Source organism: Bos grunniens, chromosome 7 (assembly GCF_055505025.1).
Source record: "Bos grunniens cultivar Pamir isolate PY7600 chromosome 7, Bosgru_T2T1.0, whole genome shotgun sequence".
Lineage (NCBI taxonomy): Eukaryota > Metazoa > Chordata > Mammalia > Artiodactyla > Bovidae > Bos > Bos grunniens.
The window spans coordinates 84,209,734-84,229,671 of NC_141171.1; the positions used below are offsets into that span (position 1 = coordinate 84,209,734).

A 19,938-nucleotide genomic window follows, 5' to 3' on the forward strand; every position below is an offset into this window, starting at 1 on the left:
CAGTGGAAACAGTGTCAGACTTTATTTTTCTGGGCTCCAAAATCAGTGCAGATGGTGACTGCAGCCATGAAATTAAAAGATGCTTACTCCTTGGAAGGAAAGTTATGACCAACCTAGATACCATATTGAAAAGCAGAGACATTACTTTGCCAACAAAGGTTCATCTAGTCAAGGCTATGATTTTTCCTGTGGTCATGTATGGATGTGAGAGTTGGACTGTGAAGAAGGCTGAGCGCCGAAGAATTGATGCTTTTGAACTGTGGTGTTGAAGAAGACTCTTGAGAGTCCCTTGGACTGCAAGGAGATCCAACCAGTCCATTCTGAAGGAGATCAGCCCTGGGATGTCTTTGGGAGGAATGATGCTAAAGCTGAAACTCCAGTACTTTGGCCACCTCATGTGAAGAGTTGACTCATTGGAAAAGACTCTGATGCTGGGAGGGATTGGGGGCAAGAGGAGAAGGGGATGACAGAGGATGAGATGGCTGGATGGCATCACTGAGTCGATGGACATGAGTCTGAGTGAACTCTGGGAGTTGGTGATGGACAGGGAGGCCTGGTGTGCTGTGATTCATGGGGTCACAAAGAGTCGGACACGACTGAGCTACTGATCTGATCTGATATACCAAACAATTATTCTAGCAGCTAGGCATTTAGTATTGAATAAAAGAGATAAAAAAATCCCCTCCCTCAGGGAGTTTATATTCAGGCTAGAGAGAAAAATAAGCAAAATACATAAACCTTGCAGACAGTGCTAATGTTAAAAATTAAGCAAAGCATGGGATCATGACAAGGTGGAGGTGTGACCATTTGAGAGAAAAAAAGGTCTTTCTGAAAAGGCATTTTTAGGTCAAGACATGAAGGATACGCCGGAGGAGTCATGCAGATAACTTTTAGGAGAAGCTGTCTGATAATGGGTCTGTGAGTGCAAAACCCTGCCCAAGACAGTGCGTGCGCAGGCCTTGTGTCTGTTATATGGAAAATAGAGGACAGGATAACTACAGAGAAAATGCAGCCAGGGAGGTAATGAAGGGTGCAAATTACATCCAGTTTCAATCCTAAATCTACTGGAGGGTTGAATGAGAGGTTCTAAAGTAGCCTAAGGTTGAAGAGTGATGGGATCGCATGGCCTGGTAGGAGATTCATGCAGCCTCTCTGCTGAGAATGAACTGCAGAGAGGCTGAGGGAACCAAGAAGAGACTCACTTAGAAGGCTACTACGTGATAGACCAAGTGTTATTGGACAAGGGTTATCGTATATGAGATGGCAAGAAGTGATTATGTGCAGTATATTTTTTGAAGGAGAGGCTAAAAGGGTCTGGTGAGAATAGAATGTAGTGGGAATCTTTAGGGTTGACCCTGATGATTTTGGATTGAGCCATGGACATGGAGAAGATTATAAGAGCAACTAGATTGAGGCAGAATGTTTTTTGAAAATGCAAATATTCAATAGGGATGAAGGTAGGCAAGAGGATTTTAATTTTGCTATTTTATTATTTTTAAAATGTCTACCAGGTCCATAAATGACTAAGGTAATCAGATTATCATTTAAAATAATAGCCAAAATTTTGCACATTATTAGGTACAGCTTTATAATATAGTTCTTTCGGGTTTTCTATAAGATGGTATGGAAAACCCAAATGAACTTTCTGGCCAGCCTTATATATGCATGACAAAAAAAAAGAAATTGAATAACTATTACTTTCACAGCTGAAAGAAATGGTATATGTGATCCTTACAGCAAGCCTTTTATTAATCCATTTTATAGACAATGAAAATGAAACCTATAAAAGGAAAATACTTCATAGGTAGGAGGCAGCTATTTCTAACTGAATAAAAGGCAGTTTGCTACAACAGAGTAAGTATAAGTTTCTCCAGAGAAACCTGAATTGAATCCTCCTTTTGTTAGTTGCTTACTGTGTAACCTTGGACATATTTCTTTAGGCTTTAAAATTAATTCAGTGCTTTCCCCTTTAAAAGGAATATATATATCTGTACATATGTGTATATGTATATATATACATATACACATGTATTTAAATAGGAATATTTAATTATCTGTCTTCTTTTATTGTGAAAATTAAATTAAATATTGCACATAAAACACTCAGCACATTGCCTGACAAATAATCATAATCAAAATAACAACAATAATATGGGAAACAACACTGATGATAATGAATGTAAAAGCAACAGCTTAGAATCCCTGTGCTTATTATGGGGTAGATGTCATATAGTAACTCTTTAAAGTACCGTGTTTTATCCTTATAGCAAATCTTTAAGAAGATAGCTATTGGTCTGAAGATAAAAACACCTAAAGGCACAGGCTTAGGCCTTTAGGTCCATAGGTTTTACCCTGCCCATCATGAATAGGAAAATTCAATGCCTTCCTGAGCCAACAAATTTCTGGAATATTAAATTAATACTTCTTCAATGCTCTATTTGTAATAAACTTTGAGGTGAAACTTGGGACAACAACAACAAAAAAGACAGGGACAACTGGAGAAGGCCTTAGAGATAAATACAGTCATAGCAAGGAAGACTAGAAATTAAATAAGGCTTGAAGTCCAAGTGCACACAGATAGTGGGACAACATGCATTGGTCTATTTTCCTGAAGCACATAGGTTAAAAATTAAAATATTTTGTGTTTATATAACTTTTACTCATTTTTGGTGATGGTTCAATTTTGTCTGTCAACTTGGGCTAGACTGGGGCACCCAGCTGCTTGGTCAAATACTAACCTAGATACTGTTGTGGAAGTATTTTGTCAATGTGATTAACATCTGCAATCAGTTGGCTTTAAATAAAGCAGATTACCCTCCATAATATGAGTGGACTTCAACCAATCAGCTCAAGGCCTTGACACCAAAAACAGATTTCTCTGTGAAGAAAAACTTTGCCTCAAGACAAACAGAAATCCTGTCAGAGTCTTCAGCTGGCCTGCCTTATAGATTTCAAACTTGACAGCCCCACAAGCACAGGAGCCAGTTCCTTAATATAAATCTCTGTATTTTATATACTTATATATCCTTTTGATTCTGCTTCTTTAGAAAACACTGACTGATATACTTTTCCTTTCCATTGATATATCTTTATTACTATTTTTGTTTACCTTAATAAAATATCAAATATAAAATAAGAAAAATAGTATCTACATATAATAGAAATTTAAATAATGATTTTTCTCACAATTCAACACCACTATCAAGTATTTATCAACAAAAAACACATTTTTTTAATTAAAAAAAGAAGCAAGCATTATTTGGCCTTTTCATCACTGTCTTAGTGAATTGACCATAGCTAAATTTTTAGAAGCAATTACTTCTTTCCTATTCCACTGAGAATCTAAAAATAATGACTTCTTGCTATTCTTTAAAGATTGCAGCAGAAAACATTTTAGTTTTTAATATGTAAGCCATTCGCTTCTCCAGGGGATCTTCCTGACCCAGGGAATGAACCCGGGTCTCCTGCATTGCAGGCAGATTCTTTACAGTCTGAGTCACCAGGAAAGCCCATAAGCCTACTTAGTATGTATCTATGAGCAAAGGATATACTTGATAAAATAATTAGTAAGCTTCCTTTACGCACTGGAGGGAAAATAGGCATGCCTGTATAAAAAAGGAGAAAATGTGTAGCAAACATAAAGTGAAACAAAAAAGGATGTGCAACTTTACTGTAGATTTCCAAGGAAATAAGTGCTAAGATCAAAATGAAAAAGAACTCATGTTCATTAGAGAATAATATGGGTAGATATCACTCCTTTTAAAATGCCGAAGTTGTAGAATAATTGAGCATAATCTGCCGTGCAGAATTAAATTCTACAAGAAAACAGAGAGGAGATCTAGAGGAATCTGCACCACAATTAAGAAAATCAGAAAGTCCACCATAAACAGAAGTAATGCTTTTGTTAGACTAAAACTGAGCATTTCAAAAGTTAGAGAAAACTACCTAATCACTGGGTCCTGTGGTTAGCTTCCATTTATATATATATATAAAAATGGATATTTAAAAAGTCCGTTTGCAATGCAGAAGACTTGGATTCGATCCCTGGGTTGGGAAGATCCCCAGGAGAAGGGAAAGGCTACCCACTCCAGTACTCTGGCCTAGAGAATTCCATGGATTGTATAGTCTACGGGGTTGCAAAGAAACACTACTGAGCGACTTTCATTTTCACTTTCATGTATACATATATATGTGTGTGTGTATATTTGTTTTAAACTATATACATACTATATAAAGTTTGTTTATAAAATTATGAATATATATTTATAATATACAACTATATTAAATCTTTATTACTGCTAAGGTGGCTCAGTGGTAAGGAATTCTCCTGCCAATGCAGGAGATCCAGGAGACATGGGTTCCATCCCTGGACTGGGAAGATCCCCTGGAGGAGGAAATGGTAACCCTCTCCAGTTTTTTGCCCAGAGAATCTCATGGACAGACGCGCCTGGATGGCTACAGTCCTCGGGGTCGCAAAGAGCTGGTCGTGACTAAACAGCTGAGCATGCAGCACTGCACTTCCTCAGTGGCCAAACTGATCATTTAAAAGATTAAACATATTAAAAGATTTAGAAGGAACTAGTAACAATGATGAAGCTCTGGTGTGCTGAATTACCACTGCCTCCACCTCTGATGGGCATCACAAAGGTCATAAGAAGTCTATTATAAACTATTGTACCAGGCAATGATCTCTATCATTACCACCATTTGGAATCAGATGTTAATAGGCCACAAATACAGATGTACATTTAAGTAAATGATGAAATTTTAACTTTATAAATATATGAAAAACAGTATGGCATTTACAGTGTAGTGTTTTAATAAAGCTGATTGCTAAAAAGATTTTCCTTCTACAGTCATCTAAAAATTCCATTTTTTCTGATATTTTTATTATATGAGCTAATTCAGTATTAATATTTATTTTAATATTCAAAACTTACTCTCTTTCTTTGATATTAAAAAACTGACATATGACAATTAAAGCAATTAAGAATCTTCCCTTAGGCAAGAGAAGAAGGAAAAAAAGAAAAAAAATCAAGTTTTGCTTTTGAGTTGTTATGAATAAAAAGCTAACTTGCAGCTGATTAATTTTAGCCACTGATTTATCATACAGCTATAAGACCTCAACTGTGTCATTTTCTGACTGATTGATCCCATTCAGTAATATTTTCTATTTTCCAGTCTTCTTAATTTTTATAATGATTTAATTAATTAATGAGAAGAGGTATTAAGAATACACAGAAGAACTATACAAAAAAAATCTTAATGACACAGATAAACATGATGGTGTGATCATTCACCTAAAGCCAGACATCTGGGAGTGCAAAGTCAAGTGAGCCTTAAGCAGCATCACTAGATGGTACTGGATGTGATGAAGTTCCAGCTGAGCTATTTCAAATCCTAAAAGAGGATGCTGTTAAATGCTGCATTCAATACTCCAGCAAAATGTGGAAAACTCAGCAGTGGCCACAGGACTGGAAAAGGTCAGTTTTCATTCCAATTCCAAAGAAGGGAAATACCAAAGAATGTTCAAACTACAGCACAATTGCACTCATTTCACATGCTAGCAAAGTAATGCTCGAAATTCTCCAGTCTAGGATTAGTACGTGAACAGAGAACTTCCAGATGTCCAAGATGTATTTAGAAAAGGCAGAGGAACCAGAAATAAAATTGCCAATATCTGTCAGCTCATAGAAAAAGCAAGACAATTCCAGAAAAACATCTACTTCTCTTTCACTGATAACATTAAAGTCTTTGACTTTGTTGATCACAACAAACTGGAAAATTCTTAAAGAGATGGGAATACCAGATCACTTTATCTGCCTCCTGAGAAACCTGTATGCAGGTCAAGAAGTAACAGTTAGAACCAGACGTGGAACAACCATCTGGTTCAAAATTGGGAAAGAAATACGCCAAGGCTGTATATTGTCACCCTGCTTATTTAACTTATATGCAGAGAACATCATGGAAATGTTGGGCTGGAAAAATCACAAGCTTCTGGAATCAAGACTGCTGGGAAAAAAATCAATAACCCAGATATGCAGATAACACCACCCTTATGGCAGAAAGCAAAGAGAAAATAAAGAGCTTCTTGATGAAGGTGAAAGAGGAGAGTGAAAAAGCTGGCTTAAAACAACATTCAAAACAAAAAAAAATCATGGCATCCAGTCCCATCAGTTCAGTTCAGTTCAGTCACTCAGTCATGTCCGACTCTTTGTGACCCCATGGACTGCCGCATGCCAGGCCTCCCTGTCCATCACCAACTCCTGGAGTTTACTCAAACTCATGTCCATTGAGTCAGTGATGCCATCCAACCATCTCATCCTTTGCCATCCCCTTCTCCTCCTGCCTTCAATCTTTACCAGCATCAGGGTCTTTTCCAATGAGTCAGTTAGTTCTTCGCATCAGGTGGCCAAAGTATTGGCATTTCAGCTTCAACATCAGTCCTTCCAATGAACATTCAGGACTGATTTCCTTTAGGATGGACTGGTTTAATCTCCTTGCAGTCCCAGGGACTCTTAAGAGTCTTCTCCAATACCACAGTACAGAAGCATCAATTCTCCAGTCCCATCAATTCATGGTAAATAGATGGGGAAACTATGGAAACAGTGACAGACTTTATTTTCTTGGGCTCCAAAATCACTGCAGATGGTAAATGCAGCCATGAAATTAAAAGACACTTGCTCCTAGGAAGAAAAGCTATGACAAACCTAGAGAGCATATCAAAAAGCAGAGACATTACTTTGCCCACAAAGGTCTGCATAGTCAAAGCCATGGTTTTTTTTAGTAGTCATGTATGGATGTGAGATCTGGACCATAAAGAAGGCTGAGCGTCAAAGAATTGATGTTTTGGAAATGTTGTGTTGGAGAAGACTCTTGAGAGTCCCTTGGACTGCAAGGACATCAAAACAGTCAATCCTAAAGGAAATCAGTCCTGAATATTCATTGGAGAGACTGATGCTGAGGCTGAAGCTCCAATACTGTGGCCACCTTAAATGAAGTGCTGACTCATTTGAGAAGATCCTGATGCTGAGAAAGATTCAAAGCAGGAGGAGAAGGGGATGACAGAGGACGAAATGGTTGGATGGCATCACCAACTCAATGGATTGAGTTTGAGCAAACTCTGGGAGATGGTGAAGGAGAGGGAAGCCTGGTGTGCTGCCATCCATGGGGTTGCAAAGAGTTAGACATGACTGTGTGACTGAACAACAACAAGAATTAATTTGATGAATAAATGGTATTTCAAGAGAGGTAAAATAATAGCTTCTATGTCAAAACAAAGAAAAATGAAATTTATACGACAGCAAGCTGAATTTGATAGATTTATAGTTAATAAATTAAATTTATATAGATTAGTTCATTTGCAGCAGTTAATTTTCTAATGTAAATGTCTTAATTTCTTGAAAGACACAGACAAAGGCATTAGTGTAATCAATTTATCAAGTCTCTCCTTATTATGAAATTTAATAAAAGATAAATGAAAATTGGATTTGTGCAACATGGGAGAAGCATCCACTGACTTAACTTTATTAAAGAGCATTATTAAAGTTATAAACTGATCTGTATTTTACACCTAAGATACAAACACACACAGACACTCTTAATATTTGGACATCTTCGTTTTGAAGGTCTATTTTTCAGACCACTGTGTGGCGAATAGAGCAACACAGTTCTGAGACTATAAAAGAGAATAACTGATATTGCAATAGCTGGAGGATATTTTGAAAGAGAGTTACCAAAATTATTTGAGGAACAGCAATATAATTGGAGTACATATATCACCTCTTAATATGAGTCATTTGGAGTTACAGTATCTGTTATGGTTGCTCCAAAAATATGAATCTCATTAGTTTATAATTAGATCTTGGGATATAACCTAGTTTGACAGAATTTCTTATATAGTTCATTTGTGTTTTTATACTCAACTATAAGATGTTTAAATACCTGGAGATAAGATTCAACAAAGATAAATAAAAAGAAACTTCTGGTAGTTACAGAACCAGGTGTTAGGTGAAACTGCCCTAGTAACTCAGATGCTACAAATATGTTGCTCTGGGCTAATGCATCCCATCTGAACATTTGGAGATAAAAATAATGAACAAATGGATGCTCCATAGTCAATATGGGGATACATCCCCATGAGGAGTAATGCAGATGTGACTTTTTTTTTTTTGGCATCCCCTCTATAACTCAACACACACACAAAAGCTGTTACTAGGCACTTGCTTTTTGCATGGCAATTTAGAGGTTCAAATAAAGAGATAATTAGGTGTATTTGAAAAAAGATTAAAGAGACAGTGAAATATAAAAATATTGTAAATAGAATTATATGGGGAGAGAGTGGAGGGACCAGTTGTCTGTTTTAATGCTGCAGTCATAATAATTCTAAATATAAGGCAAACAAAATATGCTCTATTGTAAAGAGAAAAGCCCAGATCATTTTGTAGAATTAGAACACAAGTAACACACTCTGTAATATCTCATTAATTTTCTCAGAGTTATAATGTCTCTATTTTTATACTGTTAGTCCAGAAAGAAATCTATTATTTCTGTAAAATATATTCTGGACAATGAGAATTTATCATGATTATTGAATTATAATTGATCAGTTCTGTGTACTTTTGGGGTAATAACTTAGATTTATTATATAAATCTCTACCTTGTAAATATTTAATAAATAGTATCATTCAGTCACAGTGTCCACTAGGCCCCTGTATATTTAGATAAGCCATACACATTTTTTAAATAATAATTTTAACTTATAATTCATATTTTAACATCTAGTGATCAGGAACCTGTGATGCTCTGGCAGCAATAAACACCTCCATTTACTTTATTATTTCTTCTACTTTTGAATTTTGAAGAGTAGCAGGTCTCCTACTAGAAATATCTGAATTATTTAATTTAAAGAAACTAAAGTATGTATTTTAAAAAGTCACTGTCCAATTATACTGTGAATCGGAAGGAAGAATGTGAAACTGATAAAGATATCATATGGGGACATATAAAAGTTTAATCCAGGTACAATTACTATGTCAAACAAATGACTGGGCTTCACTGATAATTTCAATAGAATGAAGAAATAACAGGAAAGAAAGACATAGAAGGATCACAAAGGATAAATTAAACAAGTCTGAACCTGGAAAAGATCATTCTAGATAAACTCTGTTGGCAGTAGATGAAAGCAAAAACAGAGAATATTATTAATCCATTAAATATATTATTCATAATATTTTTAAATAGACATATTTTGATAAAATAGACACATGAATAGAATAATAAATATTTAATTTAGAAAATTATTGAAAAAATTAGGGGCAAGTAGTAGCAACAAAAGACTAAACAATCACAATCCACTTTCCACAATTATTCATAGTCTTTATGAATATATATATATTAGGTTATATATATATATAACCTAATACCGCATCAAAAGTTTTAATAGAACTATGCAATTATATTTTATATTATACAGTTTGATAAAATTAAAGGAATAACATTTGTTTCCCAGTGGCAGTTCAATGTAAAAGGAATGTCTGCTTTATTAAATGCAAATCTTCTTAATGTAATATTCATGTGAAATTATTTAAGACATTACTTAAGAATACATTTGTTCTATTCTAATTGTCTATGCTAAAATCACAGAAAAAAACCTGGTCATATCTGAAAAAAAATAGTTTTAAAGCATAATTTATTTTATTTTATTTTTTTTTTTAAAGCATAATTTAAAGTCTATGTTGTTCAGATCACTCTAAAGTTAAATATTTGTGCAGGAGAAGTATTTAGTTGCTTTTACAAAAGAATTTCTTAATAAGCATAGAAAGTATTAAATTAATTTAAAACAAGAAAATTATACCAAGAAATATTTATATTTTAAGTATTATTTACATTGTTACAATTAATCTTCATCATGCAAAAATAATAATTATTTTGCAAAGTCACCAAAATTGCTTGGCAGGCAACATAACAAGGAATGAGGTATAAGAATATTAGAGGAATGAGAAATTCCTGGGCTAGAAAGCATGGGCTCACAAGGACTGGTATTCACAGAAAGAAAAGATTCAATTGAGGCTGAGAAACAGTCTTTGAGCAGCCCTGTCAACACTAAAGCCTCAAGTTAGGGTAAAAAATTCAGAAACCAGGCAGTGGAAACTCATAACAACACAGAAGTCTGCTACTGACTCATATGATTCGGTTGCTCCTAAAAATATGCTACATAATACTGACTAGAGTAGGAGAAAATTATAGAGAGTTCTTATCCAAATCACGTTACAAACTATCTAGCAATATTATGAAAACGAAACATTAATTGAGAATTTACCTTATTCTGTGATTCCATTTCAAAACAGTGATAATGAGCATCATGCAATACGGTATTTTTGAAGTTTACCAAAGATATTTGTAAGATGTCTATTTCACTTTATTCTATTGAATTTTGACTTTTTGAACTACTTTTACAGGTAAAAATCCCTACCCAGTTTTAGAAGAAGGTAGAAATCAAGAAGTTTCTCACCAACTGAAATGTTGTCTCTGAATTGAAAAGACCCTATCTTGTACCCAAGTTCCAAATAACAGGGCTACATTTCACATTTCCTGTAAAGTCAAGTCCCATTTGTGTCCATTATTTTCAGTAACCATTTCCTGCTCATATCTCTCAGGCCTAACTTCCTAAAACTGCCTAAGACAGACTCTGGTGCAAAGGTCTCATCTTTCTCTTCCAACCGGGCTCTGATCCCTCCATCTTAAGACTTCATTCCTTTTTCCTGATGTTGCTGTCTGCTAGCCCGGGCCTTTTATTACTTGCTAACCAGATTGGCTGTGGTGCTGACTTTCTTCTTATAAATGTACCGTTGGCATTCTTCACAGATTTTAGTTCAGATCTCAGCCTTTACTTGATAAATGCTGATCAGACAAATGAGGAGCAATATCATGAAGCCAAATTTCAGTATCATTAAGTTATAACTACAGAAATTAGTTTCTTAAAAAAAGTGAGTATTTGAAGCAACAACATAATTTTTATCCTTAAACTTATATGAATATCATGTTCAACATCAGTCAAATATGTGATAATGCAATATTCTATCATGGTAAGTCATATTTATGAAAGTATGTTTTACCACTTTCCTCTTTTCCCTTTCAGTCTCATTTTATTATTTTTCTGCATTTTATCATTTCAGTTTCTCTCCCCATTTTATTACTTATTGGCACTTTTCTCAATGTTTTAATATTCCAATTTTCCTTATTCTTTCATACTGATGTGTTCTGTGTTATGATTTCCACTGTGACAGTTCATTTTTAATTATTTTCTCTTTTTACTTTAAACTCATAACAATGTCATTTAGTCTGGGACAGCATAATGGATTCAAGAAATAAAGTATATTAAACTGTGCCAGGTTTCTGGTTGAAACCTGGACAAATACATCTCTATTAAAGGTCTTAAATTAAATAGGAATAATTTTTATAGCATAGAAACTTTACCTGCTGAAGTTGGCTCTTCATCATCTGATGCTATGATAGAGGAAAAGAGATGGGGGGGTGGAGTAAGGGGAAAGAGAGGTGGGAATGATGTGAGAGGGAGAGAGAAGGGGAGAAAGAGAGAAATTGAGATTGAACATAAATATATCTCACATTTCTAAATAATAAATAAAAGTCTCTGACTTGAAAATTTGTGTGGTACATTAGAAATTTGTCATTAGATAATTAGATAAACAGATACACATATTAAATTAACAGCTAAGTACACCCATATTTTAAATAAGCATTAGAAAAGCCATTCAGTTATTTAAATTTGAATTTTCTGTCCTTTTGCAAACAAGGTTGATTTTTTTTTAGTCTGAGTGCAAATTATATTATAAATAATATTGTTTAAAATATAAATTATATGTTACATATGAATACCCCAACCATCACCACTTTATGGAAATTTTCTATTAGCAAAGAGGAATTGAAAGGTATTGTTAACTGTCAAAAATTTTGCTTCACGAGGTAGAAATTATGAAAAAAAAAATAGGAATTATTAAACCTTAGAGTAACTTAGAATCACTCTGAGTGTTGGTTAAACACAGAGATTCAATCTTTCTCTCACCCCATCACATTCACACACAACTACACTCAACTCATGTGTATCACACACTTCAAGATTCAGTAGTGGTGGTTCTGTGGTGAAACCACAGGATCCTGCAATTTAAAGGTTGATCCCAAGTGATTCTGACACAAGTGTTCTACCGCACATACACGGATAAGCATGGATATTACAAAAAGAGAGATCACATAATGAAAACAACTTTCTGCTAAAGCAGTGGTTCATAACTCCACATCTATACAAGATGCCAAACTCTGGGCCCCATTTCAAACCAATTAAGCCAGGGTCTCTTTCAATGGTAGTAATTTGGAGCCTGAATTGAGATAAGACTAGGTAATATCATTATAATGTATTGATTATATTGGAGCTATAACTCAAATTGTTAATCATTTTGATTTGTTCTTTAAAAGGGAGACATTTTTGAGAACAGCACAACTCCAGCGGTAATAATTAACTGTGTGTTTGTGGGGGATGGAGCTGCAAGAGAGAAGCAGCTTCACAATTTTGCCTAGAATTCACGTTTCACCTTTACACTAACAGACATGCTCTGTGAGAAGATATTTCTGCTTTGTGCACAAGTGTAACTTAACCAGAATATTACTGTTGAATTATATTACTCTAGCCAATACTACTTCATTGGATTTATGAAGTTTTAAACTAAAAATTTACTCAGCTGAATTGCTTATAAAAGAGCTTTGTTCCCAGGTGATTCGTTCATCAAGGTACCTCTGTCTAACTAGGGAGAGTTCTGCACTCTTTCCCGTTAGGGTTACATCTGCATAGAGAACACATAAGACAAGCTTACTTTGTGCCCTGACAGTATTTTTCTCTCACACTGCTTGGCTTGTCTCCTTGCCACCAGGAAAAAAAAAAGAAAATTCGAGAGTGCAAACACACTTGGCACGCATGGTGTAGAGAACAGAAATTTTTAAAAGCTTTTTGCTGCTTTATCATGTCCCAAACATATCACAACATGTTCAAAGAGGAAAACCTTCAGTAGCTTCCAGGAATCCCCTTTTAGGAAAATACCACAGGGGCTTAAAGAAGTGTTGACTTTTATGTGTCATTGTTAGTAAAAGTCTGGAGATTCAAAAGGAACAACCACCAAAAAAAAAAAGTTTATAGCAGGTCACTTTGTGTGTGTGAACTGAATTTATAAAAGAAACAAGGAGATGAAGTATACTCTTATTTGATAGATGAAGGGACAGAGGTTCCTAGTGACAGAACATTTTGTCTAAGGTCAATTTGAATTTGAACTCATGTGATTTGAAAACCACTTTTTCCACTGTGCCTTCAGAGATCAGATTAGTTGCTCAGTCGTGTCCAACTCCTTGCGACCCCATGAACTGCAGCACGTCAGGCCTCCCTGTCTGTCACCAACTCCCAGAGTTCACTCAGACTCACATCCATCGAGTCAGTGATGCCATTCAGCCATCTCATCCTCTGTCGTCCCCTTCTCCTCCTGCCCCCAATCCCTCCCAGCATCAGAGTCTTTTCCAATGAGTCAACTCTTTGCGTGAGGTGGCCAAAGTACTGGAGTTCAGCATTAGCATCATTCCTTCCAAAGAAATCCCAGGGCTGATCTCCTTCAGAATGGACTGGTTGGATCTCCTCGCAGTCCAAGGGACTCTCAAGAGTCTTCTCCAACACCACAGTTCAAAAACATCAATTCTTCGGCACTCAGCCTTCTTCACAGTCTAACTCTCACATCCATACATGACTACAGGAAAAACCATAGCCTTGACTAGATGAATCTTTGTTGGCAAAGTAATGTCTCTGCTTTTCAATATGCTATCTAGGTTGGTCATAACTTTCCTTCCAAGGAGTAAGCGTCTTTTAATTTCATGGCTACAGTCACCATCTGTAGTGATTTTGGAGTCCCCAAAAATAAAGTCTGACACTGTTTCCACTGTTTCCCTATCTATTTCCCATGAAGTGATGGGACTGGATGCCATGATCTTTGTTTTCTGAATGTTGAGCTCTAAGCCAACTTTTTCACTCTCCACTTTCACTTTCATCAAGAAGCTTTTGAGTTCCTCTTCACTTTCTACCATAAGGGTGGTGTCATCTGCGTATCTGAGGTTATTGATATTTCTCCCGGCAATCTTGATTCCAGCTTGTGTTTCTTCCAGTCCAGCATTTCTCATGATGTAGTCTGCATATAAGTTAAATAAGCAGGGTGACAATATACAGCCTTGACATACTCCTTTTCCTATTTGGAACCAGTCTGTTGTTCCATGTCCAGTTCTAACTGTTGCTTCTTGACCTGCATACAAATTTCTCAAGAGGCAGATCAGGTGGTCTGGTATTCCCATCTCTTTCAGAATTTTCCACAGTTTATTGTGATGCACACAGTCAAAGGCGTTGGCATAGTCAATAAAGCAGAAATAGATGCTTTTCTGGAACTCTCTTGCTTTTTCCATGATCCAGTGGATGTTGGCAATTTGATCTCTGGTTCCTCTGCCTTTTCTAAAACCAGCTTGAACATCAGGAAGTTCATGCTTCACATATTGCTGAAGCCTGGCTTGGAGAATTTTGAGCATTACTTAAAGTAATGCTCAAAATTCTCCACTGTGCCTTACTTTCTCACAAAGTGCTGATTCAGTATCCACCAAAATAGAAAAGTAAAAAGGAGATGGAATCAAGAAATAAGGATTGGTTATAACTATGATAACATTTCTTGGTCTTAGCCTAAGGGAAAAAAACAAAAACTGGATATAAGGGCTGCAAGAGAAATCCCTTTAAGAAATGAAGTGCTGCTTTAGAAACTCCCTTACAATCCAGGGATTGGCAGAGGCAGCTTAGAGTCTGCTTAGATGGTTAAACAAAACATCCTAAGCCTGTAATACCTAAGAAAGAAGATCAGAAGTACTAAGATTTTACTTCTTCATTATATACGGAGAAGCAAGAAATTTTAGGAAGGAACTAGCAAGTACAGAAATAAAGACAATTCTGAACTTACAGGAGTAATAGCAATTAGTCCTAAAACCAAAGCTTCTGGGGCAAGCAGTGCACTAACCTACACTTGAGACTATAATACCTGAAAGAAGGTTTGTAACAAATTAACAATATTAGAATCAGCAGGTCCACAAGTCCGCATACAATTGTATTTCCAGGAAACATCTCTATAGTTGTGGTTTCTCCTAACGTGCAGATTAACTATATTCATATTGCTAACTATATTCATACTATTAACCAATATGCATATTATTAAAAAAACCTGTATACTCACAAAGTCACATAAGGGTTAGGATTGGTATTAATTCACTGTTTCAGTTATCGCTAGCAAAGAAGGCTTTGTAGACTAACTCATTACCAAAAAAAGCACCATGAACTATAAGCAGATGGCAGCAAGAGCCCCAGGAGTACAACCAAAACTCTAAATGGACGTTAGTGGTTTATTTAGTGACATTTAAGTGAAATTAAGGATCACAGGAGTAATCTCATGATATCCAATGATTCCTTACTATTTTTATTTGCTTCTTGGAATTCATGAATCAGCAAATCAAATACAAACATACATGTTTGTGTCACATGCAAGTTCCTGTAATCCTGGAAATTAAAAACACGTGCACCAAGAAAACTCAAAACTAAAAACTCTGTATTGTTCTCCCTGGTGACAATGTAGATGAATGTATTGAAATTATGGTAATAGTAGGAAAACAGAGAGCGAATGTATACATTTAATATAGAGAAGCTAACCCAGCATGTGGACCACAGTAAGCTCTGGAAAATTCTTAAAGATACGGGAATACCAGATCACCTGACCTGCCTCCTGAGAATCTGTATGCAGGTCAAGGAAGCAACAGTTAGAACTGGACACGGACTGGTTCCAAATAGGAAAAGGAGTACGTCAAGGCTGTATATTGTCACCCTGCTTATTTAACTTATATGCAGAGTACATCATGAGAAACGCTGGGTTGGATGAAGCACAAGCTGAGATCAAGATTGCCAGGAGAAATATCAATAACCTCAGATACGCAGATGACACCACCCTTATGGCAGAAAGTAAAGAACTAAAGAGCCTCTTGATGACAGTGAAAGAGGAGAGTGAAAACGTTGGCTTAAAGCTCAACATTCAGAAAACTAAAATCATGGCATCTGGTCCTATCACTTCATGGCAAATAGATGGGCAAACAGTGGAAACAATGACAGACTTTATTCTTTGGGGCTCCAAAATCACTGCAGATGGTGATGCAGCCATGAAATTAAAAGATGCTTATTCCTTGGAAGGAAAGTTATGACCAACCTAGACAGCATATTAAAAAGCAGAGAGATATTACTTTGCCAACAAAGGTCCATCTAGTCAAAGTTATGGTTTTTCCAGTAGTCATGTATGGATGTGAGAGTTGGACTATAAGAAAGCTGAGTGCTGAAGAACTGATGCTTTTGAACTGTGGTGTTGAAGACTTTTGAGAGGCCCACAGACTGCAAGGAGATCCAACCAGTCCATCCTAAAGGAGATCAGTCCTGAATTGTAAGGACTGATTCTGAAGCTGAAACTCCAATATTTGGCTACCTGATGTGAAGAACTGACTCATCTGAAGAGACCCTGATGCTGGGAAAGATTGAAGGCAGGAGGACAAGGGGATGACAGAGGATGAGATGGTTGGATGGCATCACCGACTCAATGGACATGAGTTTGAGTTAACTCCGGGAGTTGGTGATGGACAGGGAAGCCTGGTGTGCTGCAGTCCATGTGGTCGCAAAGAGTCAGACACGACTGAGAGACTGAACTGAACTGAACTGAAACCAGTGTGGTCCTCTCATTGCCCATAACAGAATCATCTGGGATTCTGTTAAAATGTCTTAGAGGATTTGACATTTGGGTGTTTGGATTTGAATTGTGGCTAATAGCCTAAGTTTTTGCATTTTTAGAAAACTCATCATGTGCCTGTTATGAACACTAAGTTTGAGAATTATGGCTCTACCCATAAAGTTTTCGGCAGAGCAATGGGTTCAGTTGTTGGAAGTCCTGAAGTAAATTAGCAGGCTTGCAGAAACCCCTCTTCAGTGTACACTGTGGTTGCTTCAGCAGCTTTCAATACTTTCTCTTGCAATACGTTCAGGTTTATTTGGCTTTCTCACTATCAGAGTCTTGGGGGTGATGACTCGCCTTTCAAATTTAGAAAGAAAAGTCTGTATCTCAGAACAAAGTAAATATTTTCCCTTTTCCTGCCCACAGTTATTTGTCTAAGTAAGTATATGATCCATTTGGGGACAGTAATATGTGAGGACAGGTTTGTGTTTGGGCAAGAAGCAGCTCTTGGAATTTACTTCCTTCTGAGAAAGTGTCTGCTAATAACCCTCTCTCTCTCACCTCTTCAGATACAGACAAGCAAGTCTATGGCCCCAGAGGCAAGTTGACAGACATCTTGCAACCAAGATGGAAGCTGGCTTTAGAAAGAAGACAATTGTCAAGACTAAGTAGACAAACAAAAGGAAATTAGATTATAGATGATATTATTGAGCCATTGAATCATACGCTAATCTCACTCTAGACTTCTAGCTCTGAGGAAAAATACTAGCACTTTATTGTTTATATAGTTTTAGTTGAGCTTTCTCTTATTTGCCAGTAATAGCACTCTACTGCAATGGTACATAGTTTTGCTATTCCCATTTAAACTATATTTGAATGCCTAAGAAATTAATTGTCTCTGAAGGAGGCAACAAAGCTCCGTCTATCAAGGCTATGGTTTTTCCAGTAGTCAAGTATAGATGTGAGAGTTGGACTATAAAGAAAGCTGAGTGCCAAAGAATTGATGCTTTTGAACTGTGGTGTTGAAGAAGACTGTTGAGAGTCCCTTGGACTGCAAGGAGATCCAACCAGTCCATCCTAAAGGAGATCAGTCCTGAGTGTTCATTGGAAGGACTGATGTTGAAGCTGAAACTCCAATACTTTGGCCACCTGATGCAAAGAACTGACTCATTTGAAAAGATCCTGATGCTGGGAAAGATTGAAGTCAGAGAAGGGAATGGCAGACGATGATATAGTTGGATGGCATCACCAACTCAATGGACATGAATTTGAGTAAATTCCGATATTTGGTGATGGACAGGGAGGCCTGGCGTGCTGCAGTCCATGGGGCTACAGAGTCGGATACAACTGAGCAACTGAACTGAACTGAGGGAGGCAAGACTGGAAATATATACAGTTCAGGACTGTACCTCAGAGGACAGGTGGGCTTTCCACAAATTTTAATTTGTCCATGGAGCTTACCACCATATTTTGATACAATGAATCTATTTCTCTAATTTCAAAGTTGCTCACAAATTTTCAGAGCAGTCTGGCAGTGATCATGTTCATGAACTGAGCTGGTGCTTGATCAAAGAAGAGTGCATTCTACAGTTTTTTCTTCCCTTCCTTCTTTCCCTTCTCCTTCTCTTTCTCCTTTGCTCATAGGATCAACTGTCAAGTACAATAACTATCCACTGAGCCGTGTATTGCTCTGATATACACGTGCTATTAAAACACACATACTTCTTCACTGGACCAGCTGTAATTTCTGTGTGGTCTCAACAATTCTTATATCTCCTGTTTTGTTTTTTTTTGGTTGCTGTTGTTTTGTGTTTGTCTTATTCTTGGGTGTCTTAAGTACACTTTCAAAACATAGAAATTCTACCCATTTAAAGCAATCATATACACAGCATGGCTCACCATCAAATTGGAAAAGCTCACTATGAAGTATATAAAATACACTTCTTCGCATATGACAATTTATTTTACAAGATGTTACTCAGTTCATATTGACTTATGGATCATTTTGTCTGCTATACTATATAACTAGTTAATTATGCACTGAACATGCTTTGCAAATATAGAATTACCTATGCAATCCATTATTTCCATGAGCAAAGCAACAAGAAATACGTATTTCTGTATTTTCACAACATCTTAGAATGCTTTTACTCAACTGCAGTGATGCAAAAATAACAATGATGTTATGTATGCATGATTATTCATGCCTGCCCAGATGTTAAATGCTATAAATATGTGTGTGTACCTGTGTGTGGGTGTGATTACTAAGGAAAAGTAGAGTAAACTACCATTTAAAATTTGTGAATTCAGTCATTTAAGTAAGTTGTGGAGCTGCCTCTGGAACTTTGCAGAGAAGTATTTAGAGGAAGGTTTTGGTTTATAAAATCTTTGTTTTATTGTTTGTTGATTTGCTTGTTTTTGGCCAATGGCCCAATGAGGAAGTGCCTCAGGACTTAAAGTTGTTATTACCAACTCCTTCTTTGTGAAAGTATGAAGAGAAGTGTTAATCTCTCCTGGCCAAAGACTTCAGACAGCATACTGCGTGCTCAATTCCCCACCCTGAGAACTGCAGAATAACTGGGCCACAGTGAGGAGCAGTAGACACTGCACAGAAAAGGTTCAGAAAATTACAAAGTCGCCTCTATTCTATCAGTCTTCTACATGAAGTTTGATCTTGTGCTAGATTTGGAGGATGGCATTTATTTGAACACAGTTAATATGTGCATAGTCAATAAAGCAGAAATAGATGTTTTTCTGGAACTCTCTTGCTTTTTTGATGATCCAGCGGATGTTGGCAATTTGATCTCTGGTTCCTCTGCCTTTTCTAAAACCAGCTTGAACATCTGGAAGTTCATGGTTCACGTACTGCTGAAGCCTGGCTTGGAGAATCTAGAGAATTATTTTACTAGTGTGTGAGATGAGTGCAATTGTATGGTAGTTTGAGCATTCTTTGGCATTGCCTTTCTTTGGGATTGGAAGGAAAACTGACCTTTTTCAGTCCTGTGGCCACTGCTGAGTTTTCCAAATTTGCTGGCATATTGAGTGCAGCACTTTCACAGCATCATCTTTCAGGATTTGAAATAGCTCAACTGGAATT

At 36.5% G+C, this 19,938-nt stretch overlaps 1 protein-coding gene across 6 annotated transcripts in view; it reads right to left on the reverse strand.

Moving 5' to 3' along the window:
* The window catches only part of EDIL3 (EGF like and discoidin domains 3), an 805,907-nt gene that overhangs the window by 310,813 nt on the left and 475,156 nt on the right, over positions 1 to 19,938 (reverse strand). For 5 of the 6 annotated variants that reach the window (XM_086412886.1, XM_086412888.1, XM_086412884.1 and 2 more), the window contains one exon: positions 11,479 to 11,508. The exons of the other annotated variant lie outside the window; for it this stretch is intronic. In XM_086412886.1, the coding sequence (XP_086269012.1) occupies positions 11,479 to 11,508 (30 nt within the window). The remainder of the gene's footprint in view (positions 1 to 11,478; positions 11,509 to 19,938) is intronic. 6 annotated transcript variants of the gene reach the window in all.